This window comes from Tiliqua scincoides, chromosome 9 (genome assembly GCF_035046505.1).
Source record: "Tiliqua scincoides isolate rTilSci1 chromosome 9, rTilSci1.hap2, whole genome shotgun sequence".
Taxonomy (NCBI): Eukaryota; Metazoa; Chordata; class Lepidosauria; order Squamata; family Scincidae; genus Tiliqua; species Tiliqua scincoides.
Genome location: NC_089829.1, coordinates 2616235 through 2637851, shown reverse-complemented (window position 1 = coordinate 2637851; position 21617 = coordinate 2616235). Strand labels below are relative to the sequence as shown.

At 46.1% G+C, this 21617-nt stretch overlaps 1 protein-coding gene across 1 annotated transcript; it reads left to right on the top strand.

Moving 5' to 3' along the window:
* The first annotated feature begins 4629 nt into the window (after nucleotides 1-4629).
* On the top strand, nucleotides 4630-8094 carry LOC136660234 (C-type lectin domain family 2 member B-like). The gene is made up of 4 exons (XM_066637338.1): nucleotides 4630-4642; nucleotides 4812-4996; nucleotides 6755-6789; nucleotides 7980-8094. Exons 1-4 carry the CDS (start codon nucleotides 4630-4632, stop codon nucleotides 8092-8094), a joined length of 348 nt encoding a protein of 115 aa, XP_066493435.1.
* Nucleotides 8095-21617: the final 13523 nt, after the last annotated feature.

The following is a 21617-nucleotide window of genomic DNA, read 5'->3' as shown; positions in this document are numbered from 1 at the left end:
CTAAGTACTACACTTAGGCCCAAATTCTAACCAACTTTCCAGCACTGGCATAGCAGTGCCAATGGGATGTGTGCTGTATCCTGCAGTTGGGTGTGCCAACTGCAGAGGTCTCCTCAAAGGAATACTTGTTCCCTTACCTTGGAGCTGCATTGCTGGAAAGTAGGTTAGGATTGTGCCCTTATAATCAATTAAATAAACAGCTTACCAAAATGAAAGCTTACTAAGACCCGTTAACTCCATTTACATGCCTTCATCTCCCCCCCCCCCCCCGTTTATCCTTGCCTCAGTGTTCCACTCACAAAATTTAGACTGTAAGTTCCTAGCAGGGTCTTTATGCCTACAGTACTCTGCAAATTGCGGTGTAGATCAGTGATGCCAACAATAGTGTCACCACATATCAAAGGCATTTGACACAGCCAGCTCCTGCACTTCTAAGCTGGAGTCTAATAATGTGTGATAATGTTCCCCTCAAATTAGTGCAAGCTTTTGCAGCAAATTGAATGACAGCCCAATCCAAACTCCAGCTTGAACTGGTGCAGGCCTCCCTATAAGGCATATTTGCATCAACTTGGGAGCTGGCAGCACCAACGTAAAATGTGCACCAGCCTGCTGGCACTGAATCCAGTCCCCACACAGGCCAACACAAGTAAATGTGCACTTGGAGGTGTGGGGGTGGGTGGGAGAGGGTGGCAGGAGGATGCTGTAGATGCAGGGAGGGAGCATTTCTGGGTGGGGGGAGGGTGAAACTGGAGAAGATCCAACCCGGGATCAGCAGGGGTGCACACTATATCCTAACCCCCCACTCCTTGCCTGGGCAGCCCTCAGGGGCTTCTCCTACATGTAGATCCAAGTAACTCCATAAGGCAAGCTGGGACATTACTCGGGCTAAGGGGAAAAATATCCCCTTACCCCAAGGTGACCTCCAGCTTGCTCCTACCTTACAATGGATACAGTGCAGGCTGTGTGGACTTAGGATTCTGCTGTAAGTAACAGTATTGTCAGCACAGACGGACAGCAGCTCTTGAGCATCTTAAAGTATTTTCTTGGCTTTACTGGAGATGCTGCCATCTGGGGATTGAACCTGGTGTGTTTGGCATTCAAAGCAGGGGCTCCACCATGGAGCACCATGGCCTAAAAAGGAACTTTTGAGATGAGTGAGGCAGCTAAAGCATTGGGAGATCTTGCGCCCTCTTAATGAATTGAAAGATAGTGCTGAATCTCCCCCCTCAACCTGCTGCTCAGCACCGAGCTGTAGATCTGTGTCGGGTCATTCTTAAGACCCCCCACCTGTGGTTTTGACACTTGACTTGCCGGAAAGCAACACTTACATTTCCTCCACAGCTTTGTGCAAAGGAGAATGCAGACATTTGACTGTCTAGTCAGGTCCAGTCTGTCTCCAGCCTCTCAGTTATGCTTGAAATTTAAACTTCTGCCATAATGTTGAGTGAAGATGGATACATGGCATTAAAAATCCAGCCAAGAAATGCAGACTCCACAAATCAAGGTAAGACCGTTCACATCTCCGCAGAATCCCTGCTTTGACTGGAAAGTGTTCAGCCATTACAACTTTTTGGGCAGACAAAAGGATTTCTTTATAGACCCTGTCCAGTGACCAGCACCCAGTGTTGCCTGTTCTCACAGGCATGGCTTCCTGCTGGATCAGGACCGTTTGAGGCTTTACTCAGCATCTGTTTGTTTTTAGCTTCTCATGTTGTTGGAACTTTTGCAGAAGTGCTGGAGGAAGATGGATATACGGAATTAAACACTAGACTCAGAAAGTCCATGAGACCCTTTCAAAATAGCAGGGATCAAGGTAAGAATTTCATGCCTCTCAAGAATCCCAGCTAGAACCAGACATGCCCAAGATTGTGTTTTCGAGGAGGGTAAATGAAAGAATTTCTCTGCAGATGCCATTCAAATGATGAAAAAGCAGCACCCACTGTTTCCCTGACCAAATCTTTCCATTTGATGGCTGATTGTATTTCCACAGCAAGGCACAAGAAATGAATTTCCATTGCATATGAAGATTTGGGACTTGCATATCCCTGACTAGTGCCATCTCCTGCAGATCTTCTGTGTCCCAGTTCAGGCAGTCTTGCTCGTGAGGAGCAGAGTGTGAGCTGGGACCTGTGGTCATCCAGGTGCCACGGATCAGGCCCTTTTGCTACAACACACCCACCAGAGCTTCTCTTCTGCAACTTGGCTCTTTATCAGAACAAATAATGACAAAACCACTCATTATTAATGGAGAATTCACTGTCTCTTTTAGGTAAGGGAGGTAGGCAGCGTCACCAGAACATCCTCTTAGCGATCGCCTGCACAGCTGCACTGGTCTCAATTGGTTTCAATATTTTCCAGGCGGGTGAGTACCTAGTTCCTGTCCAGTTTTTTGAATGAAAAAGGACTGGCATTTCTGTTTGTGCAATACCCAAAACATACAAGTGGAAAAGGTGACCACAACATTTTTTCTTTGTGGCCTCCTTGCTTTTATCTTGCCTTAAAAGCCATTCCTTTTCAGTCCACCTCTAAAAGGGACTTGAATGAATTCACACAGGGGTTTCTGGGTCCTCATCTGATAGGTCCATCTACCTGTGACTCCTTAACCCTCATCCTATTCTCAGTTGGCTTACCTATTGTTATATTCCTCCTCCTTTCTCAGGTTGGAAATTTGCAGGAACTGCCTTTAAGGAATGAATTTCAGAGATGAAAAATTCCAGAAAAATAGAATTGGCTGCTCCTGTCAGGGAGGTCCTCCAGATAGTTCCTTTGCCAAACTGAACCCTGTTACCTGGATGAGCGATCAAGAATCACTGTTGGGCATTGTCATGAATATGGACAGTTTAGGCCTAGTAGAATGTAAAGCCTGAACCAAGCTAAACCAGTAACAGAAGTGGCTTGCAGTTCCTAACTGCAAGGAATTTACAACTCAATGGAAGGTGATAATGTGGCACCTAAGCAGACAGAGAGGTGTCCATGAATCTCCAGTGGGGAGGGGAAGAACTAAGGGGACTAGCATCCAGCCCCACTTCAAGAAGATTCTGTCCCCAAGAGTTCTGATTGGGCAGTTTAAATGAGTACAGAGTCACCTGAGTCCTGTTAGCATGTGAAGTATAAGAACAAAGCCCAAAGGGGTATGTTGGTCTTTTGTCTTTGTTCATTTGGTGGGAAAATGTTGTGGGTGCAACATCCTGGAGAGAGCCTGCTCCACCAGGGCCATGTGGCCTCTTAGGTAACCTGACTGAAAGATCTACAAAGGAAAGCTGACCCAGGTGAGAGTTAGGGAATAATAGAGATAGCCAGTTAGCTTTGTTATTTTAATGCTGATATGTTTCCTAGAAGTTTTATGCCTCTAGCATTTGCTGCCTTTTGTAACTTTATGTAACCCTATGTATTTAATAAAGTAAAAATCCTTTTACTAAGCTTTCATTGTCTGGTGGGGACAAAGGTTCAGAATCCTGTCTAGCCGTTCAGCAAGCTACCAAATACTCATTGAGGACTAGTAACTTGAGGACTGAGGCTTTAATTAAAGAAAGTGCTCAGTGCCTGCAAGGGATAGAATTAAGCCTAGAGGGTCTCAGTGTCCCTGGACTGAGACACTGGCACATACAGGGTGGTGGCAGTACTACCAAACAGGGGTCCTTGAGGGCTCTAGGGTTCAAGAACCAAGAACTCTGAGCACCCCAAAACCCTGGGAGTGTACGAAGTTTACGACAGGCATATGTTCAGTTTCAAAGCTTTATCTCCTTGTGTCTCAACCTTCATTTAATACTGGATGTTGTTGTTCTCCTGCAGTGGAATGGAGGGGATCTTAGAATGGGTTGGTCTGTCTATTAGCTCCAGAAAACAGAGTGGAAAAAAGGAAACAACTTCTCATGGTGGCTCAGGAAGTAGGCCGCTCCCCAGTTATGGCCCTGCCATAACATGACATGGACTTTTTGACAGAGCTCTCTCAAAAAATGTTGATGTTCTACATTCTGTGCTTCTGACCTGCTTTTGTGTCAAGTCAGAGAGAGGCGGGGTAGGGAGAGTGAGTTAAAAGGCATGGTGAAGGGGGTGGTGGTGCTTTTATGTCTGATGAGGTCTATCTACCTTTGAACCCCATGAAAGAAGGATTGGCAGTGTTGCAACTCACGTCTTCAACACACACGTGGATTGGTTCTGCTGGTCAAAATAGAGACCCAGCAAGGGGGCATTCCAAGAAATTATCCTACCTCCCCCAACTAGATTATTCATCATTAGTGATAATGGCTGTGAGTGAGCATGGCTGGAAGGGGAAGAATGCAGGCTCGCAAGGGGTTTCCCAAGTGGGATGAGTGGGGTCTTTTTTCTCTTTTCCTTCTACTGTTTTGTGTGTGTGATGTTTTCCATGTTTAGAGTGGTGTCTTTAAGGTCCCTAACTGTATGTAGCTAGAGAACACCCACCGCTGGGGCACCATTGCCTCATCATTGGGAAGCCATTTCCAATTTTTTGACCCAGTCTTCTGAAGCAAGAGGAGCTACCGGTTCCAGGGTTCTTTCTGTTCCGCTCCAGAGAAAGTAAGTTCCAGCATCCTATCCTGCTCCCAGCAGGCAAGTTCCAGCATTGAAGGGCTCAATCCTAACCGGCCTTCTAGCACTGAGCTAGCTGCAATGCAGTCCCAAGGTAAGATAACAAACCTGTCCTTACCTTGAGGAGCCCCCCTTGACTGCCTCCCCACTGCAGGATGCACAGCCATGTCAGTGCTGGAAAGTTGGTTAAGATTGTGCCCCAATTCTCTGAGCCACAGGAAGTGTTGGGCACCAGACATTATCACCTTTCTTTCTTCCAACAGTGAAGGCGCGACCTTTTCCAGTGGCTCCATCCTCCTCAGGCAACATTTCATGCCCCCAAGACTGGATAGGGAAAGGAGGAAGATGCTACTTTTTCTCTCCTACTGAAGGGTCCTGGATTTTCAGCCAGAGCAACTGCTCCTCCTCTGGTGGCTCTCTAGTAACAGTTGACACACAGGCGGAAATGGTGAGAGAGGCTGCGCTCTGTGTGTCTGTGAGAGAGGCCCATAGCTAGCTGGCAGCATTTCCTCTTTCCTTCTTAGCTTACATTGCTTCTAAGTAACTTACTGTACATTGCTTACTCATGGAATACTGGTTGAAGGCTGAGAAGGCCTCTCCCTCCAGTGGAAATTTCAAGCCTCTACAAGTCCGGCATTGACTACTGTGCAGTAGGAGCCAACCTCCAAGGAGATGCTCCAGGGTGCGTTGCTGGGCTGGAACTCTGTTCATGCACAACCAGGAGTACTTTTTTCATGAATTCCATTCAGTTAACAAGCTTTTGCTCATTCTTTCAGACGCAGTCCTAGCAGCTCTCATCCTCTTATAACTGTTTCAGCCTTTTAGAACCTTGTGGCTGGACTGTAGGGCTGCCTCAGATGACTGTCTGGGTGCTTCAGTTGGCAGAAAATGTGATGCTCCCTTCTAGTCACAGCTGGGCTGTTTCAGACCCACAAAGCCCTTAGCTGCGTGGAGACTTTGTACCCCCAAGATGACCCTCCCCTCTTTTCCCTGACCCTATCCCTCCTCCTGACTTCAAGAACATGCTTCTTTTCCTCACCCTCCCAATAAACCACATGCAAGAAGGATGGCAGGATGTGATGCAACTGGTGACCACCTGCCTGCAATTCCCAGGCTGTTCTGGTGGCTTCTGCACTGATAGGTTTTAAACCTTTACATTATGTGGTAACAACAGGAAACGTCATAGGCTAATTGCACTATGTTGGGAGGAGGGAGCAAATGCCAATGTATGCTGTACAGCGGGGGCGGGGGGCGCATTGGGGAGCCTGACTATTGAAGGAAAAAATGCATTTATGAATTCTATTCATATACATGAATGTTCAAAAACAGTTTTAAAAGTCATGTCAATTTTTTTTAAAGGATTTTATAATGCACCATAAAGTCTATAATTATTATTGGATTGGCCTTTGGCGGGAAGATGAGAAACAGTCTTGGAACTGGCCCAATGCTTCACCCTTCAGCAACTGGTAAGGGCAGGGGGGCTCTCAGTCTGAACTTTGCATCAGTAGGCTGGGACCAGAGGGTTTGCTGGTTTTTTCTGTTTTTTTAAATGTCTATTTGTAAGTGAAAGCTCACATGAAACCTTTTTTAGAATACATACCGTTTGGGGTAAATTTTTTTCCAATTGGAGTTCCCCAGGTCTTAATCACCAATACTTAATTCTGAATACAGAACATGCTGCATTTTTCCTGCAGAATCCCCCTATGTGTTTTGGTTTCCATGAGCTCAAGTCATTACAGCATGCTTGAAATGTTGCTAATTTGTTTTTTAAATGACAGGGAAATCAATTGATCACATTTCGGGTTCATTAAGACCAAACATTCCTGCCCCATAATATAACATTCAGGGATCCCAGACAGCAGAATGTTTAAAAATTACTGCTCTAAATAATATTGCATTTAGAGATTGTTAATCAGAACTTTTCTAAAGTTCTGCATCTTTGTGGCATCAGAGTAGCCAGCCTCTTGGCAGCTTTGGGCTCTCCCACAGTGGAAGTTTCCAAGCAACGGCTGTATGGCCTCTTCATGGATGCTGTAGCCTACACTGAGCAGAGGTTAAACTAGATGACCTACCTTCCATCCGGGCCCATGAGAGGGGGGTAAAGGAGGTAATTTTTACCCAGGCCAAGACTCAAAAAGGGGGCCCAGGAGCAAAAAGAGGGAGCCCAGAAATTTCCTGTGATCTTACATTTTCCTATCTTACCCAGACTCACTACCCGCATGGGGTGCTGGAGATGTCACAGTGGGTACGCAGCAGCTGCTGCTGCTGCAAGCCATATCTGCTGGGCCTAGGAATGCATACGTGGCACTCCTTAACACAGTGTCAAATCTGGGAGGAAACTAGCCTGCTGCAGTAGCTCTTTGGCTTGTGGATCCGCTTACCATGAAGGAGTGTATAGGGGCTCAGGGACACAGCTATGGTTGCTTCAGAAGTAAGTTTTTGGTACATGCAGGATACTTTCCATTCTAGTGTGAGCTTAAATATGATGATGCTCATTTTTTGCAATTATTTTCTACATTTAAAAGATTTTACAGAGACTTAGAGCACAATCCTAACCAGGTCTACTTAGAAGTAAGTCCTATTTTGTTCAATGGGACTTACTCTCAGGAAAGTGTGGTTAGGATTGCAGCCTTAAACATTTGGATATCCCTGTTACTGTATCTAGCTGCTGATGCCACACAGGCAGGTAGATGTGGAACCCAAATTGGGAAGCCCCAATTTGCTGTGCTCCAAAGACCTTCCCCCATTCTGCCTGTCTCCGTCACCACCCTTCTCCACTCTGTTTTGCCCACCTCCCCTCCCTTCCCCCTTTGGGAAAAAGCCCAAAAGAACTTTGTACCTCATGATAAAATTCATCTTGGAGGCTCTGCCATCAATCTATAACATTGTATGATTCTAAGTTTTGTGGATTGTCTAGAACAGTGATTCTCACACATTTAGCACCAGGACCCACTTTTTAGAAGGAGAAGCTGTCAGGACTCACCGAAAGTGATGTCACCAAAGTGACATCATCAAGTAGGAAATTTTTTAACTATCCTAGGCTGCAATCCTACCCACACTTACCCAGGAGTAAGTCCCATTGACTATCGTTGTTAAAAGAATATACATAGTAGCTTGCAATCACGTACCATGTAGCATCAAGTCTAATAGATTTGCAAATAAAATATTGAAATGAATGGGGATACACCTGTGGGTCCCAACCCACAGTTTGAGAAACACTGGTCTAGAAGGAAAGGACTTCTGTTGGGGGGGGGGAAGAATCATCATGGGAAGGCTCTCTGAGGGAGGGATGAGATTTGAGTATACATGAATGAAGGAGCACCACCAAGGAGCTGGTGAAAATTTTCCAAACTTGTATGTTTCAAAGGCTTTTTCTGTCCTCTGGTGAGCAAAACAACCCTGACTTTGTCTCTGGGATGCTCATGTTCCAGGTTTCGAATTGAAGGTGACGGCCATTGTGCCTACCTGAATGAGGACATAGTCAGCTCAACGTGGTGCGACAACAGACGGCGCTGGATCTGCAGCCGATCTCTCCATGCGTCTTGAGCTGCTTCAGTGCATAGTGCCCAGCTGGAACTCTCCCCCTTTTAAAGTTGATGGTTTATATTCTATAGTCCTCCGGGTTACTCATCCCCTACATTTCCCACAGCTCCGTTTCCAGAGTGTTTGAGTGGTTTTCGTGTGTGAGCCCATTTCCATGCAATCAAATGCTTGGACCTGGCTCTGAAGAGACCGTGCCGCAGTGGGTTCTCTCTCTCTTTGATTCAAGAAGAAAAATCTAAGCCCAGGCCCACACAGATTTTGAGCACTGAGTGGTCTGGATCCAGAATCCCTGAATGGCCAGGATCTCCTATGAGGCTACTGGCACTCTAAAAACTACTATCAAGCTTTGCTGCTTGTCACCCCTGCCTGAAATATGGGAGGAGCTACTCATGGTTAGTTGTGGCACTGAGACTACACAGCACTGTTCCCAGGGAGGGCTGCCTTGCTACTTCAGGCACTTTGATGCTATGCCTACTTTCGCTGCTCATCTTTCTGCTGTGCTGCCATGTTTTGCTGTTGATTTCATTGCTGCTGTGGCTTTTAAGATATTTTAATCTTACTGGATTCTTTTTCTTATGTGTACATGCTACAAAAACAGGGCAGAAACTCTTAAAGATAAAAGATCCAGGCAGGCACACACCTCAAAATAGGTAGATTGGCAGGTCAAGGCATCCACCTGCAGCCAGTTACAGCAACAGAGAGTCCTTATCAAGTGTGATTTAGACACACACACACACACACACACACACACCCTGCTCTGTTTAGAGATTTCCACGTTTGCACACTGCAGCATTTGTGCCATTATACAATATAATAACAAGTGTCTGTCCATTTGGTACCCCAGAGGCATCTTTAAGTGTTCCGAATGTCCCAGACATGGTACACTGAGATTTACTGATGTGTTGCAAGATGGCTGCAGTCAGTGGCTTAGCTAGCCACAGGCAGGCTAAGCCTCAGGATCCCTAGTGGAGTGTCACATGAGGGGGGTGTACATTGAGGCCCAGTCAGGATGGTGGCTGCCACCTCTTAGTGTTTCAATTCCAATCGGCGATCAGTTAGAAACACTAAGGGGTAGCGATGGTGCGAGGAAGGGGGAGGGGCAGATTGGATGAAGTGATGCTGTAGCAGAAGTGGCGCTGCTGAAAGGGCAGCCTGTGTGATAACAGTGCTCTCCCAGCACCTCAGTGGCACCTCCTCTCTCACCCCTCTTGGTCTACGCCTTACCTAATAGTGTTCCTTGCCTTCTGAGGCCTCTTTCTGTCTCTCCCTCCCAGAGCCTGAGCAGAAGCTGCACTGCTGGAAGGGTGGTGTTGGGAAAGCCCAATTATCACAGGGGCCAGATAAAGAGCTTTCGGGGGCCTTACGTTTGACACCTCTGGTCTAAAACCTCTTTTGAGACAGATCTTGGCTATGACCACTCAGCACCATCTGCACTGACTAGGCAGCATCTCTCTGAGGAGATTTCTCAGGCCTTTCTGGGGAGGCCTGTACCATTACTGCCCCTCTCTTGCATAGGCTTTGAAATTTTTCCGAGAACCCCCAAATGAGGCTTCTTGACCCACAAGCTGAAGCACACTGCTCTGGTCTGATATTTCACACTGTTTGTCTTCCGCTCATGGTTCATCTATTTGAAGTACCACCAGGAGTAACTGGCAATGACATCATTGCCAGTTACTTCTGGGTTGGGAGGTCAGATGCGAAGTGGCAAATACTGTCCACATCCTGCTCAGGGTGGACAGGATGGCTTTTTTGAAACTGGCCACTGAGCCAAGCCTCCTACCGCTGCTGTGTTGTGTTCCTAGTGTCGCTGCCAGGCTGCAGTTGTTCAGACGTCCTGCAGTGTCACCAGATACCTCCTCAAATACCACTGGTGGTACCCGTATCACTAGTTGAGAAACACTGCTCTAGTTCAAAGGTCCCCAAACTACAGCCAAATTGTATTTTGCAAGTTCAATCCTTGAACATCGGGGGGGGGGGGGGGCTGGAAGAGTCCCCACTCCATGGCTCTGCCAATCAGTGCCAAAACTCAGTTAGATGCAGTGGCATAGCCAGAGGAGGGCCCAAGCTGCACTGAGTTTTGCAGAGAGCCTCCCTCTCCCCTTTCAGACTATTTCAGGCGGAGGGAGCAAAACAGAAGCTTTGCACCTCTCTAGGTGGGCCAGGACCTCAGAGACAAATTTTATCAGGGGGTACAAAGTTTCTTTTGCAAAGGTGGGGTGGGGGAGGGTGGTGATGGGTGAGCAGAACAGGGGTAGAAAGGGGTGAAACAGGGTGGGGAAGCCAGGTCTACCCACCCAGGTGGCATTGGCAGCTGGAGACAGTAATATGGAAAAGAAAACACACTCCTAAGTGAAATCTTTTAAATTCAGAAAACCATGCAGAAAATGAGCACCATCATATTTAGGCTCCCACTAGAATGGAAAGTGTCCTGTGAGTACCAGAACTTACTTCCACAGCAGCTGTGTCCCTGGGGTCCTCTACACTCCTTCATGGCAAGTAGATAAACAAGTCAAGGAGCTTTTGTAGCATGCCTGTTTCCTCCCAGATGTGACACGGTGTTCAGGAGTGTCATATCTGCATTCCTGGGCCCAGCACATATGGCTTGGCAGTAGCTGTAGCCGCACACTCGTGGTCTGTCCCCGGCATCTGTGTGGTAGTAGTAGTAGTAGTAGTAGTAGTAGTAGTAGTAGTAGTAACTTTATTGTCATTGTGCTACAGCACAACGAAATGTATGCACCTTTGAGATACAAGCATAAATATATACTACAATTCCAACAATCACACTCTACACACTCACCCACACATTCTATACAACATGCATCATAATATAAAAACAGTATAACAGACCATAATGCCCAGGAGCATGGTAACAACTATATTGCCTTAGTCAACGTAATTATGGCTGTGGGATAAAAACTGTTCAGGAATCATGTGGTGCTGCTCTAATAGTTCTGTATTGTCTACCCAAAGGCAGCAGTTCAAAGAACTTCTGAGCCGGATGGAAGGGGTCTCTCAGAATACTATGTGACTTCTGCAGACAGCGAGATGTATAGATGTCCTCCAAAGCTGGTAGATGAAGGTTGATGATGTGCTGCGCGATCTTAAGAATGCAGAGCTTTTTTGTCCCCTGCAGAGCAATTTCCATACCACACCAAGATATCACAGGTTAGGACACTCTCAATGGTGCAACGATAGTAAGGCACAAGCAGCTGCTGTGACAAATTTAACCTCCCAAGCTTCTTCAGAAAATATAACTGCTTTTGTGCCTTTTTTATCAACATGCTGGTGTTAAGGGTCCTCTGTGATGTAGATACCTAGGAATTTGAAACTAGCAACCCTCTCCACCTCCTCACCATTTTGTGTGTAATGGTGTGTGTACATCCCTCTTTTTCCGGATGTCAATTATAATTTATTTAGTTTTTTTATATTAAGTGAGAGATTATTTTCTTTGCACCACAATAACAACTTCTGTACTCCTTCCTATAAGCAAACTCATCATTCCCACTAACAAGCCCCACCACTGTAGTATCATCTGCAAATTTTATAATTTCATTGGTGTTATGTGATAGGGTACAATCGTGTATACAGGGAATAGAGGAAGGGGCTTAGCACACAGCTTTGGGGAGCTCCTGTATTTAATATCAGAATGGAAGAATAAGAGCCCATCCTAACTGACTGTGGCCTATTTGTCAAAAAGTCCTTTATCCACAGACAAGTATCTTGCTGTATGCCCAAACTAGTCATTTTAAAAAACAGCCTGCTAGGTAGAATGGTGTTAAAAGCAGAACTATAATCCACAAATAACAGCCGTACATATGTACCCCGTTGTTCCAAATGACGAAGGACTGTATGTAAAACAATAGAGATGGCATCATCAGGCGACCTATTACTCCTGTATGCAAATTGACAAGGATCCAAGGAAGACCCACACCAGCCTCTCAAAACACTTCATAATTACCGAAGTTAGAGCCACAGGTCGATAATCATTGAGAGAAGCAACTACTGTCTGCTTAGGAACTGGCACTATCTTCAAGCAAGTAGGGACAGAGCACTGTGACACAGATAAATTGAAAATACAGTGGTACCTCGCATAACGAATGCCCCGCGCAGCGAAAATCCTGCAGAACGAAAGCAGTGTGCGAAGTTTGGTAACTCGCATAACGAATTTTTATGACTTATGCTTCGCATAACGAATTTTTGTTTTGTATTGTTTTGGTTTGTCTTAAGGGGGGGATCTTCATGTCCCTTTATGATCCCGTCCACCCTAGTAAGGGGCGGATCTTCATGTCCCTTTATGATCCCGTTCACCCTAGTAAGGGGCGGATCTTCATGTCAGTTTATGATCCCGTCCACCCTAGTAAGGAGCGAATCTTCATGTCACTTTATGATCCAGTCCACCCTAGTAAGGGGCGGATCTTCATGTCCCTTTATGATCCCGTCCACCCTAGTAAGGGGCAGATCTTCATGTCACTTTATGATCCCGTCCACCCTAGTAAGGGGAGGATCTTCATGTCAGTTTATGTAAGTAAGTCCCATTGTGCTTGCTCCCAGGAAAGTGTGCACAAGATTGCAGCCTTCAAACTCCCCACTCAGCATCCCCCCATCGCTCATTCACCCTCTCACTGCCCCATTTCCTTCACGTTTCCCCCCATGATCACAGCAAAAGCAAGCAATTGAGTGCAGCTGCTCTGTCCTCCCCAGCTTAGAGCACAATCCTGTGCGTGTCTCCTCAGAAGTAAGTCCCATTGTGCTTACTCCCAGGAAAGTGTGCACAGGATTACAGCCTTCAAGTTCCCCACTCAGCATCTCCCCCCCCCCCGTTTTTGAAATTCTCTGTACAGTATGTATGCCTTTAAAGAGCACTTAATAAACACTTTGTAAACCAAATTTGACTTTGTTCTGACTTTTCTTGCCCATAGGAACGCATTAATTAAATTTCAATGCATTCCTATGGGAAAGCGTGCTTCGCAAAACGAAAAACTCGCATAACGAAAGGACTCACGGAACGGATTAATTTCGTTATGTGAGGCACCACTGTATTTGTAAAAACTTCGGTCAGCTCTGCAGCGCAGTCTTTAAGGACCCGCCCTGGAATTCCATCTGGGCCAGCTGCTTTCTGGACGTTAATATTCTGTAAAACCCGTCTCACATCATCAGGCTGCAGGACAAGTGACTGACCATCAGTGGCTGTAGCTGGAATGTTGGTGGCTGCTATCTCCTTCTCAAACCGGCCAAAAAACTGATTAAGCTGCTCTGCCACAGAATCACTACTGCTGGGCAGACTATTTTTATAATTCTGCTCACTAAGTTGTTGCAGGCCCTGCCATACCCGGTGGGTATCTGAACTTTCAAAATGCTGCTCAATCCTCCTTCTGTACATGGCCTTTGCATCCCTAATGCCTTTTTTAAAGTTCGCTCTGGCCTCACTGTACTGTAGTGTGTTTCCAGAATGGAAAGCGGCAGTCCAGGCTCTTATCAAAAGGCACACATCTCTGGCTTATTATTAGGAAACACCTGTATTTGTCTGGTGACAAATGACAGTGTCCATGCAGCTTTTGATAAAGAACAGTACAGTCGAAGTATATTGTCCTCCGCAAATAATGTCCAATCAGTACGCCTGAAGCAATCTGCATCTGCATCTGATGCCACATCGGATGCAGATGCCCACAGAAACTCTGCATGTTTCTGATGCAGACGTGTACTCCGCCTCTGTGGAAGAAAGAGCAACAGAGCTTTGTTTCCTGCTTGCCCAGCTGATTGCTCCACCCCCATACAGAGCCAAATGTCCACTGGTTTTGCTTTCTCCCTAATCTGAGTCAGTGTAAACTGCTAATTGAGGCTTTTCACTGGCTGGCAACTTCAGTCTGAAGTCTTGGGTGCCTTTCAGGTATCTTGCAACCCTTTTAACTCCAAGCCAGTCCCATTTTCTGGGAGAATTAGTTTTCCTGCTCAAAATCCCTACAGCAGTAGCAATGTCTGGCCTGGTTGTGTTGGACAGGTAAAGCAACCGGCCTATTGCTTCTCTGTATTGTGTATTGTTTGGGAGAGGTTCACTTTCATCCTTTTGTTTAAGAAAGATGGTTTCCATTGGTGTAGCTGTTGGGTGTGCATCTTTGAGTCCTATTGACCCCAACAAGTCCAAAATCTTTGTTTTCTGGCTGAGAAGAAAACTTCCATCTTCCTCCTTGTCCACTCGCATACCCAAGTAATGAGCAACATCTCCTAGCTCCTTAATTTCCACCTCTTTGTTCAGGTGATTTACTATGTCTCTGTAGTCTTGTTCTCTCTCATAAAAGCAAAGCAAGTCATCTACGTAAATTAAGAGATATGTCCATTTTCCATCCTTTTGATTTGTGTACAGACACTGGTCTGCTGCACCTTGTGTGAAGTGTTGTGTTAACATCTGGTTCAGTTTCTCATTCCAAGCTTTGGCTGATTGCTTTAAGCCATACAGCCCCTTCTGAAGCTTGCATACAAGGTGAGCCTTCTTGCTGTCTGTGAAACCTGGTGGCTGTTTCATATAAAGCTCCTCTTTAATTTCTCCGTGGAGAAATGCAGTTTAAACATCCAAATGGCAGACAGACATTTTCCTTGAAGCAGCTATGCTCAGGAGCAGTCTTATAGTAGTGTGTTTCACTACAGGTGCGAAAACCTCATCAAAATCCTCTCCATATTTCTGGGAGTAACCTTTGGCTATTAGTCTTGCTTTGTAGCACTCTATTTGCCCTTGTGTATTTGTTTTGGCTTTAAAGACCCATTTGCATCCTATGGCCTTTTTACTTGGTGGTAACTTGGTTAATTTCCATGTTTTGTATTTGTGTAGTGCATCTATCTCTTGTGCAGCTCTTTTCCACTTACCTGATTCATCTACAGGCATTGCTTCCACTTCTTCCCAGGATTCTGGTTCGCATTCTGGCTACAAGCTTGCGAGGTAGGTCAGTCCAAATCGTGGAGGTGGTACGCCTTTGTTCTCTCGGGATGAACGTCTGGGTTCTGCTGGAACCTGGTCTGCTTCTGCAGCAACTTCTGGCTCCAACAATTCCTCTTCCCCATCAGTTTCCCCTTCTTCTGCTGCACTGGTCTCAGACTCTGGTGATGAGAGTCCTGGCATGCTGTTATGCTAAACTGGTACATACATGAGTTCCCCATCTGTCTGTGATAGACCATTAATGAACCTTTTACCTTTGTCGGCTCTCTCTTTCTTAGCAAAGTATAGACCATGCCTCGTGGTCACCTTTCCAGTGTGCATGTCCATAACTTTGTAACCTTTTGTGCCTGGAGGGCTCCTATGAAGAGACCTTCTTTAGCTCTGAGGTCTAGCTTGGACCTTTTCTCCTTTGGAACATAAGTATAAACTTTGCAGCCAAACACACGAAGATGCTTCATGTCTGGTGCTCTGCCATGCCACAGCTCAAAAGGGGTTTTGTTGTCTAAAACACCCTTAGTGGGTAGTCTGTTTTGCAAATAGTTGGCTGTGACTATTGCTTCACGACAAAAATTTGTGGGTAGCTCTGCATCAGTTAGCATGCATTTAGCCATTTCTAAGAGGCTTCTGTGGAACTCCTTGCTACAGGATGTGGTGACGGCATCTGGCCTGGATGCCTTTAAAAGGGGATTGGACAAGTTTCTGGAGGAAAAATACATTATGGGTTACAAGCTATGGTGTGTATGTGAAACCTCTTCATTTTAGAATGGGTTATGTCAGATGCAAGGGAGAGCACCAGGATGCAGGTCTCTTGTTATCTGGTGTGCTCCCTGGGGCATTTGGTGGGCCCTGTGAGATACAGGAAGCTGGACTAGATGGGCCATGGGCTGTTCTTATGACCTGTGGTCAGAGGGGAGCCCCATTTGGGAAGGGCGCTGGGGCAGAGAGCCAGAGTGTGCCCTAAACCCACAGGCTGGAATCATTTTCAGACCTGCTTTGTAAAACATGCCCTGCTCCAGACTCAAAGAGGTTTTGAGTTCCCAGGTAGGGCTCATAATTCAAGGGGCTTATGGCTCAGGAGGAACCTGAGCCATAAGAAGCGGTCTTCTAATGCAGAGCCCTCACATCATGCTGGATCTCCCTCCTTTCCCACTGCTGAGTCATTCATGGGAGAGAGGGGGAAGAAGGGGTCATACAGTGGGAGGCAGAAACGGGCCCAGTGCTGTGCTTCCTGAAGGAGCAGTGCCTATTTGCACATCACACCTCTTGTCCCTGTATAGCTGCTGGTGTGGGCCTGCACTCTGCACATGCTTAGGGGTGTCCTCTCCACTGAAGACTGGGCTGCGGGTCTGTGTGAGGGCCATGTTTTTGTGCACTCAGAAAACCAGTTTGGTTGGTAGCATGTGGGATGGTGCCAGGAGTGGAGGGGCAGTTGTGCAAAGGGTGCCCCAAGTTCACGCAGCTGTAGGATGGGGAGCCCCCCAGGGCAGCTGCAGTGGGAGGGAGGGCAAAGCACTTGGCCCTCAATAGCCCTCAGGAAAGCGGGCAACACATGCGCCTAATCCAGACCAGTTGGGTGATCTGGCCTTGGGACAGAATGCTATGGATGTGTGTAGAATACCCTTGCCTTGGTGCACCACCACATCGAAAACTACTAGAATGAGCTGGCCTAAGGCACCTTCAGCCTTTGCCTATAGGCCATGTGGGTCAAACAGCAGCTGTTGAAGGCAACCAAATAGTTTCTGTGGAACATTTCAGACCCGCCACCTTGGTTTTACCACCTTCACTATTACAGAGCTGGGTTTTCTCCCCCCTCCACTTCTGTTACATCCTCTTGGAAGGGTGAGTGGAAATGTGGGAAAAGTAATGGTGGGGATTAAAAGTGACCAGAGCTTTGTGCTTTGATATAAGGTCTGTAAGATCCAGATTGCTTTCACGTGGCAATGCTCACTATTGAATATCCATTTTTGGAGGAGAGCATGAAAGTATTTGAAATGGCTGGAGAAGTCAAGAGATCTGCCCAGCTAGGGGAATAAAACAAACACACCAAATGCCAAGAGTGGAGTGTTACTGGCCTGGAAACCAAAAGGCAGGGCCTAGGAGAGGAGGGTAAAGGGGGTAATTGGTATCTGGGTCCAGGGTAAAAAAGGGGGCCCAGGAGCCAAAGGAGGGGCCCAGAAATTTCCTGGGACCTTACATTTTCCTATCAACTCAGACTTGTTGCCTGCACAGGATGCTAGGGACACTACCATGAGCATGCAGCTGCAGCTACCACAGCTACTGGCAAGCCATATATGCTGGGCCAAGGAATGCATACATGACATTCCTTAACACAGACTGCAATCCTAACCACACTTTCCTAAGCTCCATTGAACAAAATAGGACTTACTTCCAAATAGACCTGGTTAGGATTGTGCCCACAGTGGGAGAAAACTGGTCTGATACTGTAGCTCTTTGGCTTGTGGATCTGCTTGCCATAAAGGAGTGTATAGGAGCTCAGGGTCACAGCTGTGGGGCTACAGCTGCTGCAGAAGCCAGTTTTGGTCTGCACAGGACACTCTCTATTCTAGTGTTAATCTAAATACAATGATGCTAATTTTCTACATGATTTCCTATATTTAAAAGATTTTACAGAGACTTAGGAGTGTCTTTGGTTTTCTGTATTACTGTATCTAGCAGCCGATGCCACATGGGTGGGCCACCCCTGAGCTCCAGACTTTTCCAGCTTTCCCCCCCTTTCCAAAGACTTTCCCCCCCTTTCCCACCAAAAGGTATCCCCCTTCCCTGCCCCCATTCTGCTTACCCATCACCACCCTCCCCTGTGGTTTCACCCCTCACCCTCTGCAAAGGGCCCAAAAGAACTTTGTACTCCTTGATAAAATTCCTCTAAGAGGCCCTGCCAAAAGGGATAACCCACAGGTGGCCTGTTATCTGATGACCATGCAGGCTGCATGGCCCATGACCAGGCACTGTGAATTTGGAATTATGCCGTGTACCTGAGCTATGAGGGGTAGATCATGACTGCAAGATGTAAGGCTTTTTGAGTGGACTGGATCAAAGAGGGTTTTGGCCATATATACAGTAGGTGAACTCACAGGGATACGTGCACCAGGATGTTCTGCCCACCCACCCTGCAGTGGGACTCTGATAAACAAGAGTCATGAAGAGTTTGTTTACTGCTGCCTTGAAAATGTATATCTTGGGCTGTAATCCTAGGCACATTTTCCTGGGAGTAAGCTCCATGGCACACAATGGAACTTACATATGAGCAGAACTGCATAGGATTGGACTGTCAATCACGGCCTTGGGACCCTCCCTTTAGAGCTATCTTATGGAGTGGAGGAAGTATCTCTCACTAATGTGCAAAAGCTTTAACAAACTTTTAAAATAAATTGCTGGAGTGCATGCTCATTGGTTGATCAGAGGGAATGGGGCTGTCAAGGGACCATTGGAAAGGTTGGGGTATATTCCCTAACCCAGCGGTTTTCAAACTCTTGGGGAGAGTTTGAGCCTCTCTAAATTCTTGCCGGGGGGGGGGGGAGAGATAGCAGGGGTGGGGAAAGGCAGTGGTGCGATCCCCAGGATTGCACCGCTCAAGGGGGCTGCAGGGGCTTGGGTGCACTTACCTGAGCCTCCTGCAGCCTGGTGGGAGTGCGGGGAGCTCTGCGCGACCTTCTGCAGGGCTCCCTGCAGCTTCAGAAGTGAAAGTGGAGCAATCTGAGGCCCCAGTCTGAAAAGCCCTGCCCTAACCCAAAAGTTCCCATCTTGAGCCTGTGATCAGAGCTTTGGGAGGAGAGGCACAGAAAGGCAGATGGGGTGTGCAGGAGGATGACATTGTAAGGAGATGGGGTTCAGACAAATAATTTAGTGGAAACAATATCAGTCTATTTTATTGCACAGTATATAAAAATTGAACCATTATAAAACAATAAAACTAGAGCTATGAGGGCTGATGACAACTATTTGGACCAATTTTTTTTTTTTTTTTTTACAGAGCTTTATTACAGAAGCACAGAGAACAGAACTCAACCCCTACTCAAACATCAGGCAAAACTTAACGTTTTGAGCCCTTTCCAAAAGCCATTAGGGAGGGGGTGGTTCTTAATTCCCTGGGAATTCCATAGTTGTGGAGCCACCTTTGCACTGCCATCCATCTAACTCAGTGGTTCTCACACCTTTTAGACCTGGACCCACTTTGCAGAATGACAATCTGTCCGGGACCCGCCGGAAGTGACGTGATCAACCTGGAAGTGATGTCATGGCCTGAAGTGACATCATCAAGCAGGAAGTGATTAACTGGGTACTGTGTCTCTCCTTCCCATTGAGGGTTAAATGGAGACTCTGGCACTGAATCAGAGGGCAAGGTTTGCTCTGATTCAAAGATTTCTTGGGCACCACTCCCATAGACTGCTGCAATGGCTGCTTTATGGGAATTCAAAGCCTCTTTCAATTGCTGTGTTTGGTTCCGGCAACTCACATGGCTTACAGCCTGTTTGTTTTGCTGGGCTTGGGTCATAAGTTTTAACACTAAGTTTCTAGTCTGTTCTAGATCCTCCTTTAGCTTACTATTCTCTTGTTTATATTTATGAACTTCTGCATACGCTTCTACTAACTTTCTCCTTTGTATGGTGTAGATGGCATGTTGATTTGTGTAATGTTGTAATTGCCTGGTCAGATCATTTATTCTAGCCTCTTTCTCTGCTTCCTGCCTGGCTTTGTCTCGTGCAAGGTCAGTAAGCTGTAGCTGCAACCTTTCTTTTTCTTTATCCCACTGATTCTGTGCTCCATCAAACTCCTTTAAGATTTGTATGCTTTTCTGGAAGGTCAGAATACCATTCCACAAAGCATGGGCAAAAACAGCATCTTTCTTATCTCCTCTTGGTTTGTATTTCTTTTTATATTCCTCACAGATGAATCATCTTTCCACAAATGTCCTCATCTTCAAAACATCCAAATGCCCAAGGACTCTGTCCTTTTTTTCCTAACCCATTTCTCCAGACAATTAATTCCTGAGCTTGTGTACAAGCTGAGTTTCTTTACCTTCTGCTTTTTCACCACTCATTTTCATGCTGCTTCTCCTCGTTTATATATGCTTATTTTGCTTGCCAATTGCTTCAGTTAAAGCACACCAAAAAGGAACTCTTATTGAGGCTTTCTGACTCATAAAGAGCAAATAGCTGACTTCTTTTAGCAGGTTTAGGAGCAAAAGACGTATTATTCACTGTCCTGCAACAGTTACTACTGTCCAAAGAATACTGGAGGGTCTGATTCTTGCAGACTGTTAACCTGTACCACGGGCATAAATTTTCCCTGGTCTGCATTCAGGTACTGCACCCTACTCCAAATATCACAAGTCTGTGAGTCTAGCGCTTCTCAAGTCTATGTTCCTACTTCCTATGCTTTCTTCCTTTAACACTCAGCAAGGTTTTTCCTAGCATTTCCAAACTTTCCAAAAGGATCTCTGCAGACCTACTGTCTGATCCTGTGTTAGCTCTGTCACATGTGGCATAACTAACACATGCCTGCCCAGCATTCTCCACCAATTAAAATGTTACCAAAAGGGCTGTTTTGTTAAGGGCAGTGTAATAATTCCCCTAATTGGAACCTTAGGGTCACAAGCTGGATAACAAGACGGTGTAATGCAGAGAAATTCCCTTTAGCTTAAAGAGGAGACTGAGAGAAAGATAACTTTTAATAAAAGATTATAGTTTTATTACAAACGCACAAAGGTAAACATAATGCACATGGAGAAATGGTAAGTGTATGTTTCTTGGTCCTAGTACTTGAATCCAGTGTACCCAGCTTTTATGGTGGTTGCGTGTAAAGAGTATTTGGTGCATCCAAGGAAATTAGAAAAAGGAAAGGTTGTAGGGAAGGATTTTAGGGGTCCCTGATCTGCCAAACCCAGCTGCTAACTAAAGATGGGGAGAGAAGGGCAGAAAAAAGGGGGGAAGAAGGGAAAGAGTTCCAGTTGCAAGATAGTTACCTGTCCTGTAGAGCAGCTGGATGGGAGGGGGAGAGTCCTGCGAAGAGGACCCTCTGACACAACACAGATGTGTTGGTCCTTGGAGAGAGAGCCAGAGAGAGTATGTGAGAGGAAGCCCTCACTTAAAAGGGGTTTTCAGACAGTGCTGAGCTGGATGGTAACTTCCTTACTACCACCCAGCAGGGTGCTTGGAGTGTGTAAAACATTGAAAGGATCAGAATGTCCGTTATCAGCAAAATTCAATGGGGTCTATGGCTGGCTTCCTAGCTGGGGGAACTTAAACAATACAATGAATCAGCAACACAAGGAGGCAGTTCAAGTTTGCATACAGGAGTTAAACAGTGATTGGATTAGGAGACACTTTTGCCTTAAACAGTGATTGGGTTAAAACAATACAATGAATACAGTAATGTAGGAGACACTTAAACAATGATTTACGATGCCAGACTTCCTCCCATAATGTGTGACCATAGGGAGGTGGTGGTGGTGTAACCATGAGCCTGCAACTTGACCAGAGTTTTGGAAATGTGGCCTGTGTGAGTTTAGCCTGCATGATATTTTAGTCCATAGTAACATAACCAGATAGAGAGAAAAAATCACAACTAAAAGGAAAAA

What these genes read in the sequence shown, in the direction of transcription:
- LOC136660234 (XM_066637338.1), top strand. An exon ending in TTGACACACAGGCGGAAATG is followed by an intron (nt 4,997 to 6,754) that starts GTGAGAGAGGCT and finishes TATCTTACCCAG; the next exon opens with ACTCACTACCCGCATGGGGT. An exon ending in GGGGTGCTGGAGATGTCACA is followed by an intron (nt 6,790 to 7,979) that starts GTGGGTACGCAG and finishes CTCATGTTCCAG; the next exon opens with GTTTCGAATTGAAGGTGACG.